The sequence below is a fragment of the Kogia breviceps genome, chromosome 5 (assembly GCF_026419965.1).
Source record: "Kogia breviceps isolate mKogBre1 chromosome 5, mKogBre1 haplotype 1, whole genome shotgun sequence".
Lineage (NCBI taxonomy): Eukaryota > Metazoa > Chordata > Mammalia > Artiodactyla > Physeteridae > Kogia > Kogia breviceps.
The window spans coordinates 92,394,799-92,409,067 of record NC_081314.1 but is presented as its reverse complement, the minus strand read 5'-3'; the positions used below and the strand labels follow the sequence as shown (position 1 = coordinate 92,409,067).

Below are 14,269 nucleotides of genomic sequence, written 5' to 3'. Positions count from 1 at the left end.
TTGTTAAATGACTTTGTGCTCTTGAAAAGAAATGTATAAAAAGCAGATTATGAACTGCTCTGCATGATTTCCTTTGTTTGGATTTTAGAAGCAGCTTGACTGACACAGAGATCCTGAAGGAGAGAATCTTCGGCTACTAAAAATGCTTTAACGAAGGTGATACACAAGATTTCAGAGAACAATTTCAACATTGTTCTGTTGAAGGTTATACTTAGCTCTGAACCACATTACTTTCCTGTCTACGTTTCATTTCCTGGGGTCTTGCCAAGTGACAAACAGACACAGGCGTGTGGTAGATGTGGCATTTTTTCAGCACGAACAGGGTGGCTGGAGTTTGCTTAGTTAAAGGCGTCTATTGACTTCTGTGATCATTATGGAAATGCTGGTGTGAGGCCTTCAGGAGACTATGGGGAAAAAATGGACATACTGTGCTGTCTATTCCATCATCCAGATACATTTTGTCAGGGGTAAGTCTTCTGGTTGTCCTTTCTTGTCAGATGGGCTGCTTTGGTGGGTGGGTGGGGGGGAATGGGGCCTCTGTTTATTTAAATGCCTTGTGACTACTGCCGAAATTGACCACCAGAGGCAGACTGTTATTAAGGTTTTCAGTTATGAATTTAAGTGGCAGCTCTCAGAGAGATGTTAAGAGTCTAGAAAGGATTACAAATGAGCACTAAAAACAAGAAGGGAATGGGTGGTTTGTGCCACGGCTCTGAGACATTTTCACCCATTTTCTTTCTAAGAGGGTCTCTTGGAATAACTGGGAAATTGTGCTTCTTGCAAATGAAATGCTGTCCAAATGGTAGTCAGAATAACTCCGGAATACTAGAAAAATCACAAGCCATCAAGACTCAGAGCTCCTGGCTCAACTCTTTCTCTTTCTCAAATACTTTCTCTTTTGGATATAGCAAGAATTTCTCCTCCAAATACTAAGATCTTTGCGAGTTGAACATATGTTGAATTTTAATGAGGCATGTGTAGGTATAGACCTGGGAGACAAAGTAGGGTCCTTATGACAGCAGAGACCAGTGCCTAAAGGGCCTATTTAAAGATAGCAGGAGGAGAGATTTGTTCTGCATTCTGTAGCACGAGGGTATTAGAGTGAGCCCGAGTGTCTTAAGAATTAACTCTGCTTTTCAGATATAGTTATGAAGATTTTAAAGGAGAATTTCTAAATCAGAGGAGACTTTGGAATATAATACTGTAGATAGGATCAGAGATATATTACCAGGCAAAGGTGAGCTCACAGGGAGCTACATTAAACTGCACTAACCTCTGCCTACCCAAACTTTTGCATTCATAAAAGTGTAGTAACTCCCATTTGTCCAGTACCTTTGGAGCCTGGCTTTTTCTCAGTTGCTTGTCATCTTTTAATCTTTTTTCCTTTGTGAGCTTCAGTGGTACTTGTCACAATAATATATCATTCCCGTAACAGTATTCCATGTTAATTCTAAAACTGAGACCTATACTATTGAAGGCATGTCAAAGGCTCAGTGCTTAACATATTGTAAGTGTCCTGTACCATTTGGTCAGAGAGCTGATGGGAGGGAATTTTCTTTTATGTCTAGTGTTTCAGTGTTGATTATAGATGATGCTGACCAATGGGTTATCTTTAGTGGAAACCTCTACCGCTGTTTATTCCCCATCCTTTCCTCAGGCACCCTAACTACATGGAACTGATGGCCCTTTTGATGCTCTGATATTGAACGTCAAATTTCTTACTCTTCTCAACCAATTTGAAAGGCAGTTTGGAGGTCATGAAGGTTATAGAAGGAGCACAGACTCTAGACAACCAAATTAATGTTCTTTTACTGAGGTGTAAGCAAATCACTTAATCTCTCTGTGCCTCAGTTTCCTCTTTGATAAACAGTGTTAACAAACATCACCCTTTGGACTTCCCTGGTGGCACAGTGGTTAAGAATCTGCCTGCCAACGCAGGGGACACGGTTTTGCTCCCTTTTCTGGGAAGATCCCAAATGTTGCAGAGCAGCTAAGCCATGAGCCACAACTACTGAACCTGCGCTCTAGAGCCCATGAGCCACAACTGCTGAGCCCGTGTGCCACAACTACTGAAGCCCATGCGCCTATAGAGCCCATACTCCACAACAAGAGAAGCCACCACAATGAGAAGCCTGCGCACCTCAACGAAGAGTAGCCCATGCTCACTGCAACTAGAGAAAGCCCGCACGCAACAACAAAGACCCAACACAGCCAAAAACAAATAAATAATTAATAATTTAAAAAACAAACAAAAAAATCACTCTTTGGTGTGTGCAGAGTATTAAACAAGATAACCTATTAAAATCCTCTTGTAAACATGTATTTTTTAAAGCATATGCATATTAGTTATTTTTCAGTTTCAGAAAATAATATTTGTGTTATTATATGTTATGTGCTTTTGATTCATAAACAGAAAAAGCCAATTATATTCACTGTAAGAATAGTTGTCACAATAAACTTGCTAGTGGCCTCCAATCTTTAAATAGGCTTAATTTTATTCACAGGTAGTCAGAATACTTACATTATTTTTTGGACAGACCAATAGACAAAGTGATAGACATTCAAGTCAATAATTTTCTCTAGTGTCTTTAAGCAAATGCCCCCTCATTTGTATTGGGTCTTACGCTTCTCTCTCTAGATCAGGAACAAGCTCTCTCTAACCCCTAAGTCAGCCAAGGAGGAAAGTTCCAGCTGCTCCCTCACTTCACCAAAGTAACCAAGGTTTCTCATTGAGTCACTCTGTGTGAATCATGCAAGCTGATGGCTCATGTCCTTCCTTTTCAGGTGTATTGGAAGAAACATTCAATGAAGAGGAAGACATTTATGCATTACCTGGTTCTGATGTCAACCTGACCTGCCAAACACAGAAGAAAGGCTTCTTGTTGCAGATGCAGTTGTCCAAGGTCACTGATAAGTTGGACCTGATTGCCCTTTATCATCCCCAACATGGCTTTTACTGTGCCAATGGGAGTCCCTGTGAGTCGCTGGTGGCTTTCAGAGAAGCTCCCAGGAGTGTGTCAAAATGGACTCTGCACTTAAGGAACATGTCCTCCTTGCTCACTGGGAAGTGTGAGTGTAGCTTCACTCTGTACCCAGAGGGTATTCATACGAAAATCTACAACCTACAGATTCAGACAAATGGTAAGCATGACTGGGAGGGGGAAGGAAGCATATGCATTCATTTGTTCAACAAGTATGTGTTCTGAGCTAGCCATGTGCCAGAATAAATGTAAAATTGCACCAGTGATAAGTGATAAAGACTCCAGCGGTTTTGTGAGAGCATATAATAGAAGTCAGGAAAATTGACTCTGAGAAAGCAACGCCTGAGCTGAGGTCTGAAGATTAGTAGATATTAACAGCATTTGGGAGGTGGAAGGTTTGTGAGTGATCCAGAGACAGGGAACAGCTGATATGAAGGGCTGTGCAGTGTTTGAGGACATAGGAAAATGCCAGTGGGACTTCGGTACAGAATTAAGGGATGAGGTGGGAATACGGTAAGGACCAGATCATGCTGAACTTTGTCAGCCATGTTTGAGGTTTGGATTTTTATCTAAGTGCCTTGGGGAGACATCAAAGTATTTCCATCCAAAGGATGGCATGACATTTGTAGCCTAATTGAATTTGTGTTATAAAAAGCTGGTGCTGGGGCTTCCCTGGTGGCGCAGTGGTTGAGAATCCGCCTGCCGATGCAGGAGACACGGGTTCGTGCCCTGGTCCGGGAAGATCCCACATGCCGCGGAGCAACTAAGCCCGTGAGCCATGGCCGCTGAGCCTGTGCGTCCGGAGCCTGTGCTCCGCAACGGGAGAGGCCACAACAGTGAGAGGCCCGCATACCGCAAAAAAAAAAAAAAAAAAAAAAAAAAAAAAAAGCTGGTGCTGGCTTCAGTATGAGAATGAAGTAAAGGGGGATGAGAAGGAGAAGGTGGAGACAAGTTAGGAGACCAGTAGCCCAGAGGAGACAGAGTGATAGTTTGGGTAGATGTAGAAAGAAGATGACAAATTTGAGCTTTGAGCGTTAAACAGGTAGGACTTGGTAATAGTGTGGATCTAGAACAATGGCAGTATGAGTGAGGGAGAGAAAAACCATCCATGTGTCTGGCAAGCACACCTGAATGGTGGTGCCATTCACTGAGATGGGAGGCAAAGGAATCAGAGCAGTGTTTTTGGGTGGGAAGGGGAACTTATCAAAGTGGCTTTGGATATATTTAATATAAGGCAGGGAAAGGTACCAAGGAGGCTGCTGAATGTGTAGCATTCACTCATTCTTGCTTTAGAAGGCTGCCTTTGGAGGCAGGAACCCTAGGTTAAAGTTCTAGTACCTTTCTGGCTAGAAAAGAATTTCACCTGGGGCCCGGCATGTACATTCTCTGAGCCCATCTGGAAAATGATGACAGTAATGCCTACCCTAAATTAGTTGGTCCTAAAGTAAATGATCTCCATTTATAGTAATGGAAAAGATGAAAACAAAATCCAAATGGAAGATGCACTGGAAATGGAATGTTTTTAACTCAGGGGCAAAGTGACCTGGTGGTATGTGAAAAAAGCACAGCAAAAACTAACTCACGAACGCTATGCTAAAGAAGGCATGGAGCTGCCCAGGACAAACAACAGGCATGGATTTATTACTTCCTCTCCACTTCTCAAGAGAGAAGACCATGCATGGTGTTGGGCAGTCCAGCTATAGAGCAGGACCTCTTCTACCTCTGCCTTAACAATGCCCCATTCCCACTGCTGTTTTCCAGGAAAAAATACTTCATTTGGGGATAGGTTGGGATGGTGGGGTTGAGTGAAGAGAAATGAGAAGACCTGTATAGAGCAGTGTTTACCTACATATATTTTGGCGTCAGGTGGCCTGGATTTGAATGTTGGCTCTGTCATTCACTATATATTTCATCTTCGCCTGGTTATTCTAAGTCCCTAAGTTTTTGTTTCCTGATATAACAAATATAGATAATTATAGGAACTCCTTCACAGGTACCATTATTTTGACGATTAGATGAGATAATCTGTGTAAAGCACTTAGCATAGTTCCTGCCAAAGAGTAAGAGTTTGGAAAATGGTACTTTTCATTATGAATAGTAAAAATAATAATGAGTGAACTCTGTATCTCAGGTCTCATTAAAAATGAGTCTTCCTCCCTCCTTTTTGTGTCTGCCTGATATGGAGCCCAACAAAACATGTGTCACACATTAGCACAAGTACACACTGACCTTGGCTTTAGACAAAGATTTTGGGTCTTCTTCCTAAAACTGTAAACTATGCTACTGCATATGTGAGGACCTAGTGTTTATTCCATGGAGAATTGACAACATGGATTAATGTGCCATATAGGAAATAGGAGGTGGGAATGGCTCAACATAAAGACAGCAGTGGAGAAGAGGTACAGTGTCATTCAGAAAGGAGAGTGGTGTTGCCTTTGAGGGAAAGTGTACTTCTTAAAATAAAGGGCCAAGCTTGTAGCTATTAAAAACTGCAAATCACTGGGGAGGCAGAAGCCAAGTATACATGCTTTGTGGTTGTCAATTTCCCAGTCTTCTGACTGTAACTTTGCTCTTGATCTGCCAGACCAGACGGAAAAAACAATGGCCTCGATGTTAGAGAAATGGTTCTGGTATTGTGTATTTGGGTACAAAGGGAGCAAAATAGAGAAGAGAAAAACAGAAAGGGAAAGAACTCTTTCACCACAGAGTGATCAAAAATGTAAACCTGGTATAAAGCTAAGGGGCAGATACTTAGATGGGGCAGCTGTCACTCAAAAGCCCTGTCAAATCCCCCCTCATGACATCTTTTTCCCCTTTATTCTTTTGATCTTCACTCCTTCCCCTCTCTCTCTTGCCATTTCCCTCTCACAACCCTGGGAGATCTTCAGGTTTACAGGCTGGTTGGGTAAGCAAAGCACACATGAGTGCAAAGTATGTGCAATACATGAACAAATGCAAATTGAACTGGTGTATGAGAATCTAAATATGAAAATGCTGAGGGACCAGAGGTGGTTGGAACCTCTTTCTGTTTCCTTTCTGTTGTCTGCAGAGTCATTCTCCTCCCTGCCTGCTCACAAAACAGTGTGTCTAAATCCTGTCCCCATGTTCCTGGAGTGCCGAGCTGAGAAGGGACTCTTCTCTTCACTATACCTTGTTCCTTTGTGTGAGCTAGTGCTCTGAGGCTGTGGATGAGGGTAGAAATGTAACACACCGTTTGGCATTTGCTTCTTTTTTCATTTTCACTTGACAGGGTTTCCTTTTAGGTTAGTTTTAGGGTTATTCCAAGAAACGCAGTTCTCTGAGTCAAGCCTTGGGTTATTGTCATCCAGGTTTCCATCATTTGACGCTACTGGATCCCACAATGCTTCAGACTGTAAGACTTTAATGTGTCTGAAATGTGTAGTTGTTAGGATTAGGTATAAAAAGTACAAAGTGGTTTTAATTTCCCAGATTACAACAAAAACCTTGGGGGCGGTAGTGTCGGTGTTAGAAGCAGTAGTAGGAGAAGAAGGAGGAAAGGTAGTAGAAGGAGGAGGAGGTGTGGTAATAGAAGTAGTATAGACTATAATAACAGAGTACTAGTACTGGTAATAGAATACCATAATCTGGATAATATAATCTTGATAATCTCAGTCTAACTACATGCTACTACCCTGTCTAAGGGCATAGTGTGTTCTTTGACCTTTTTTCCCAGTTTTATTGAGATATAATTGACATGTAACATTGTATTCATTTTAGGTATACAACATGATGATTTGATATATGTATATATTGTAAAATGATCACCACAGTACGTTCCACTTACATCCATCACCTCACACAGTTAAACATTTTTTCTTATGATGAGAACCATTAAGATGTGCTCTCTTAGCAACTTTTAAACACATTTTTAACTTTAGTTACCATGCTGTACATTACATCCCCAGAATTTATTTATTTTATAACTGGAAGCTTGTACCTTTTGGCCACTTTCACTCATTTTGCCTACTCCCCACCACCTGCCTCTGACCAGTCTGTTCCCTTTTGATCTGAAGGCTGTCTTACATTTCTTATTTTTCTTTTCCAATGCATTTGTTGAGCAAATTTGATTATTTGTCCTGTAGAATTACCCACAGCCTGGGTTTTGCTTTTCACATCTCATGGTATCTCCATGTTCCTCTTCACCTTTTAGTTAGGTATACAGCTTTGATCACATTTATTTTTATTTTCTGGCAAGAGTATTTCATAGATGACGTTGTGTAGTTACATCAGAGCTACATAATGTCTGCTTGTATGATGTTAACAGCCACTGATGGGTACTGCCTAGATCCATTCATTCATTATGGGCTGCCAAAGAGTGATGTTCTAATTCTATCATTTCTTCATTTATCAGCTGAAGTATTCTCATACTTCAGGAACTGAAGTTCCTCCCATGAACCAATTATTTTTTACATGTACAATTTGTATAAGAAAAGCAGAATAGACACTTGGTTCTTTCACTTTATTTACCAGATTTAAAAATGAGTTGGTTTGGGCTTCCCTGGTGGCGCAGTGGTTGAGAGTCCACCTGCCAATGCAGGGGACATGGGTTCGTGTCCCGGTCTGGGAGGATCTCACATGCTGCGGAGGCCACAACAGTGAGAGGCCCGCGTACCACAAAAAAAAAAAAAAAAATGAGTTGGTTCACTAGCATTCTTAGGTCACAAATAAGTATTTGTGTTAAGTATCAAGAATTTATATGAATTTAAACATATTAATGAGTTTTAATTCATTATAGTTATTATCCTTATTAGGCTGAAAATGTCCCACATATAAAATCTATTAACCATTTATAATACAAATTGCAAATATTTTCTCAGTTTGTCCTCTGTCCATACTTTCTTATGATACTGTTTCCAATGCAGCATAATTCTTACTTTTATGACATTAAATCTATCACTTTTTTTCCTTATTGGTTCTAATTTTGAGTCATAGTTAAGAAAAGTTTTCCCCATTCCCAGATTACACAGAAATTCACTCATGTTATTTCTCACACTTGCATGTTTTTTTAAATTAGCATTTAAATTTGTGATGTTAGGTTTCTAGTGTTAAAAATTGTACCTAAATATATTTTTTTATGATTTCTAATACTTTTTTTCTGTATTTCCTACTTTTTTTCCTTTCTGTGGTTCAGTTTAGAAATTCTCTATTGACCTATTTTCCAATTCATGAATCTTATTTTTCTTGGTATCCAGTAAGTTTTCAGTCTCATCAAATTCATTCTTAATTTCTGATGTTATATTTTTAAGTTATTGTTCTTGTTAGATTTTTAATTCTGTGATGAAATTGTTCATCTTTTCATGTAGTTCCTTCATCTTTTTCTCTAGTCTTGAATATGTTAAAAAGAGTTAATGTCCTTATTGGTTAACTCCAATGTTTCTATTTTTCTATATATGCAGTTTATTATATGTATTACATATATAAAGAATATATATTGTTATTATTGACAGTAATAACAAAAGGAAGGGATGTGCTGGAGTAAGTTGTGAAAAAAAAAAAAGAAAAAGTAGACAAAAAACAGACACATGAATGATCTCCTATAACATATCCAACAGAACAGTGCCTTTCTTTTCTTCATTTTTATTTTTGAATGATATTTTCAATGACTGTAGAATTCTTAGTGGACTGTATTTTCTTTCAGTATTTTGAATATGTCTTCTGATCTCCATTGTTTCTAGTGAGACGAGAGCCATTAATTCTATCATTGGTCCCTGCATGTGGTAAGTTTGGGCCTTTTTCTTTACTGATTTCAATCACTGCTTTCCTAATTTTCTCTTTGTTTTGGCTTTCAGCAGTTTGATTGTGACATGCCTAGTTGTGTACTTCTTTGTATTTATCTTATTAAGGTTTTAAAGTTCTTGAATGTGTGTATTAATTTGGGGAAATTTTTTAAAAATCAAATATGAAGTTTTTGGTCTTTGTTTCTTCAAATATTTGTTCTGTCCCCCTCTGTTTCATCTCTCCTTCTATGACTCTAATTACATATATGTTAAGACACTTGATATTGTCCTATATGGCTCTGAAACTCTTCATTTTTCTTCAATCCTCTTTCTCTCTGCTATTCAGATTAGATAATTTATATTAATCATTATTCAGATATACTGATTTTTTTCTTCTGCCATCTCAAATTGGCTGTTGAGAATTTCCAGTGAATTTTTTATTTTTATTATTGACTTTTCAACTCTAGAATAACCATCTGGTTCATTTTATCCTCACTAAAATTCCTTATGTATTGAGTCATTGCCATCATATTTTGCTTAATCCTTTGAACATACTTTTAATGGCTGCTTTGAAGTCTGTTAAATCCAATGTAGGATCTGCTCAGAGTCAGTTTCAATGAACTGCTTTTTTCTTGAGTATGGATCACATTTTCCTGTTTCCTTCATATGTCCTCATTTTTTGTTGAAAGCCAAACGTAAAAACAAACAAACAAACCCATAATGCGACAACTCTAGATTCTGTGAGTTTTTCAAAATTTTAGTAACTTACCCATATTTAAATTGCAAAATCTGTCTCCTTTGCAGTGTGGGGCCATTGAAATCTCTGCTTAGCTTTTTACTGTAATTCTTATGTCTTTAGTTTGGCTTCCAAGGAGTTGCCCCTACATTGGCAAAGCCCCTTTGTTGGTCCACAAATGAATTTGGCAGAAATTGTGCTCAAATACCTCAAGCCCAATAGGCTTCCACCCTCTACACATAGATGTCTGTGGAGGCGGGGTTAGGGAGTACATTCAAAATTGCAACAGTAGTACCTCCCTTGGCTTTCACTTTTCACTGGGCTCCCTCAGGTCCCCCCACTCATGTGTATATTTTCCCAGTCAGCCTGAGATATGTAGAGAATTTATGTCAGCTATTATATGACTCTCTGATTTCTAGAATCTCCATGTTAACTGTCTGTCTGCTCTGCCCCTCTTCCCAAATGAGACTGCAAACCCAGGCTAACCAAGCGTCAGTTTTTCTCTTTCCTACCAAGTTTGTCCCTGTTAGCTGACAAAGTGAAGGATTTTCATGCTCAGACCTAAGTCTTCCCCTTTTGGAGGAAAAGCTGCTGGGTTTTGTAGCCAGCTCTAAGACGGTGAAACTACCTTTCTCACTGACCTAGTCGGGAAAGGGGATAGAAGGATCCCTAAGCAAGAAGGCTAAAGACTCCTACTGTTCTTATTGAAACTCTAGTGGTTTTTCAGGAAGAAATGCTTCCCAATTAAATGTTTGTCTTTGGTCAATTTCCAGGGCCCTGAAAATGGTGATTTTTTTTTTAAACACATTTGCTCAGTTTTATACATATCTTTTTTTCACTGATGTCTTCATGCCCGCAAAACCAGGAGTCAGCCCCTCAATCCCTGCCTCATCCCCGTTTTTGATACTTATATTGTATCTTTATTTTAAAATACATATTCACTGCTACTCCCTTATAACAATTATTTATTCTTAGTGCTAAAGGTAAATATATATTCAACACTTACCCCTAGCCTTTATGTGAATGTCTCTTCAGTTTGAAGTATATTCTATTGGAGAATCCTCAGGAAATGTTCATGGGGGCTATATATTCCCTGAGTTCTTGCATGACTCTAACATGTTTTTTATAGTCTTCATATTAAAGACTGAATGTAATATCCTTAACTCATATTTTCTTTCCTTGAGTATATTTGCTTTGTTACTATATTATTTTCTGACATAAAGAATTGCTGTCCAAAAGTTAATAACAATTTGATTTTCTTTCCCCAGAACTGACTTTGTATAATACTTTTATAAGAAAATGGTTAATGTCCATTCTGAGACTATTTTCCTACTTTTGCAGTATAATCTTTTCATATGTATTTTCTAGTCATTTTATTTTAAGAAATTGTACCTGAATTATAATTTTCAGTATTTTTTCTGTCTATTGTTTATTTCCTTGAGTATCTTCTATTAAACATACTTTTTATCTTCTTTGCCTGTCTCTTTCTTTGAATCCCTTTTAGCTCTTTTTTCTTTTAAAATTCATTATTTATTAACTTATTTCATTTTAAAATTTCCCTCATTCTATTTTTTCAGTTTCTTTTAATGCATTAGCTTTTGTGTTAATATGTTCTTGGTTTTGTTCTAGTTTGCTCTTAATTTCTGAAATGATTTTCAAAACTCATTATTTCCAACCCTTTCCTGAATTCTCTCACTTATCTTTTATAAACTTTCTTCTCTCCAGTTGACTCATTTACCAGTCTTTCTAAAATTTTTCATAGCTTATATCATTTTCTTTATTTCTTTTAGCTCATTTTGAATAAGTAGGCTACAGTTTTTATTTATTTTGAAGTCATGTCTTTCTAATATGCTGTTATTGTTGTAGGAATGTTACTTTGCTCTCTTTTTTTTTCTTATGGTATCTTTACATGTGATTCTACCCCATTTCTTTTCTATTACTCGATCTAAGTATGTTTAAGTTAAACGGATTTTTATTTTTATCATGGAAGAGTGGGCCAGGCTATCTTTTCTAGAGTATTTAGTTTCTCTAGAGCTCTCTCTTCTGTTATGTTCAAGGCAAATTATATGCCACTGTACTTTGTGAGATGTACTTCCTTTCCTCCTATCCCTCACTTTTATCTAAATTGCCTCTTTGCTTTCTCCTGTTGGGCCTGTCCTGTTTAATTTGGATTCTACTCCCAGGGGTTTCTTCTCAGTATGGGATATTTCTGAAAAGTCCCCTCTGCTCTAGCACTGACAAGCCTTTTCTTCTTTCCCTAGAAGGCTCTGGTAATTTGGTGACGACATACTTCTTTCTGCATTTCTGCTGCTATTCTCAGATTAGTCTGCCTTTTTTTCCAGTGATTGCCTGTTGGTTTTTTTCTGGGGCCGGGGGAGAGTTCTCTAGTTCTAAGGGCCATCAGGAGCCCAGATGATTTTCCTGTTTCTTTTTGCACAGTTGCTGATATCACAGTGGACTCATGGTTTGTCTCCACCTATTAATGGTGATATATTATTTAGTGTTGCCATAGATATTGCTGTAGATATTGTGTTTAGTTTTGCTACTCTAGTTAGTCTGTTTTTATTAGGAATTTCAGGGATATTGAAAAAGTTATGCCACTTGTATTTCCAACTTCCCAGAATCTGGACAAACTTTACAAAAATTTAATACTTATGTATTTAGGTAATGCACATTAAAATAGAGTTAATGTACCAAGTGGATTTCATAAACTACACAAATATGTGCCTAGGTCAGTCTCTGTTTAAAATAAACTGATAGGGATTTCCCTGGTGGTGCAGTGGTTAAGGATCCTCCTGCCAGTGGAGGAGACACGGGTTCGAGCCCTGGTCCAGGAAGATCCCACATGCCACAGAGCAGCTAAGCCCGTGCACCACAACTACTGAGCCTGCACTCTAGATCCCGTGAGCCACAACTACTAAGCCCGCGTGCCACAACTGTGCACCTCAACGAAGGGTAGCCCCCACTCGCCACAACTAGAGAAAAGCCCGCGTGCAGCAATGAAGACCCAACGCAGCCAAAAAAAATAAATTTAATAAAATAATAAAATAAAATTTCTCTCATTAAAAAATTTTTTAAAGTAAAATAAAATAAGTCAAACAATTACAATAATCTCAAAAATAAAATTAATAGTATTAATGGTGGTATGCAAACATGGCAAAAAAAAATTTTGTGGTGATATACAAGTAACTCCATTTGGAAGTACTGTTATAGTTAAATGCCTTTAACCATGAAAGACAAGGGTTTTGTTTTGTTTTTTAAATTATGAGGTTGGAGTAATATTTTGAAGCAGCAATAGAAAGCAAAGAAGGCACTGATCCCATCTCCTGATCTTGAGGAAATAAGGGTATAAGAAAACAAACAACCACTATCTGAGAATGATGCAGGGAAGATGGGCCCCAATGGGAAGGCCTGGCTTCAATTAAGGAAGCGGGGAGGAGAGAGTTATCAGTGAAGAGGACAGATGATACTGATGAGAGCTTGAAACACAACGAAGTTCTAAAGGCTAGGTATAACTTTCAAAATATCCAATTTTTTTAAAAAAAATGTGCTGTTGATAATAATGAGGATGTTTATACCCCATGATCCATTAATTATACTTCAGGGAATATATCTTAAGTAGCTGAATGATCAGAAGAAAGCTGTTAGTTTAAGGACGATCCTTGCTATAAAGATTGTAATAGTTTAAATAAGGTAAAAACCCAAACTGAAAAAGCGTATGCTTCAATAATTGAAAATTACTAAACAAATGATTATGTGTATATATGACATAAAGCATCTAAAAATTTCAACCACAAATAGCTTAAGAATCATGCAAAACATTTTAAGTAAAAATATAGGTAACACTTTTTGGTTAATAAAATTGCAAAGTATGAAAAAAATACATGCATACAAATAAGATTTGTATAGATATAGAAAAAAAGAAATAAGATTTTCAGGATATTAGGATGATGGAATTGTTTTCATTTATAAATTTTTTTTAATTTATTTTTTAAAATTTATTTTTGGCTGCATTGGGTCTTCATTGCAGCACGTGGGCTTTCTCTAGTTGGGGCGAGCGGGGCCTACTCTTCGCTGTGGTGCGCAGGCTTCTCATTGCGGTGGCTTCCCTTGTTGCTGAGCGTGGGCTCTAGAGCGCAGGCTCAGTAGTTGTGACTCACAGGCTCTAGAGCTCAGGCTGAGTAGTTGTGGTGCATGGGCTTAGTTGCTCCGCAGCGTGTGGGATCTTCCCAGCTCAGGGCTGGAACCAGTGTTCCCTGCATTGGCAGGCGGATCCTTAACCACTGCACCACCGGGGAAGTCCTATAAGTTATTTTTGACATTATTATAGTTTACTTACATATGTGTGTGTATATATATATATATATATATATATATATATACACACACATATATATGTATATATATATATATATATATATACATATATATGTATATCACCTTCCTGAAAAGAGAGACTACAAAACTATTCATCTAATATCACTTTAAAAATGAAAATAATTTATTAATGGTGCTTCCTTGGAGTTCCTTTTGTGTTTTTCTGTGTCATTTCTTCTTTGGAGAAATATTTATAAGCTCTAAAAAGACAATTAGGTATGAAAACAGTAAAAAGATCAGCATACGTCAGGAGTTTGGTAGGAGGAAGGTATGAATAGGCAGAGCACAGATCAGTGAAACTATTTTATATGATACTACAATAGTGGATACATGTCAGACATTTGTCAAAATTCATGGAATGTACAACACCAAGAATGAACCCTAATGTACATAAACTATGGCCTTTGGATGATGATGTGTTTGATGTCAGTTCATTG

The 14,269-nt window shown here is 37.9% G+C and overlaps 1 protein-coding gene across 1 annotated transcript in view; it reads left to right on the top strand.

Moving 5' to 3' along the window:
* Positions 1 to 406: 406 nt before the first annotated feature.
* CD96 (CD96 molecule) overlaps positions 407 to 14,269 on the top strand; it is a 73,811-nt gene continuing 59,948 nt past the window's right edge. The window contains 2 exon segments of the mRNA XM_067033510.1: positions 407 to 467; positions 2,785 to 3,141. Of these exon segments, the coding sequence (XP_066889611.1) occupies positions 407 to 467; positions 2,785 to 3,141 (418 nt within the window).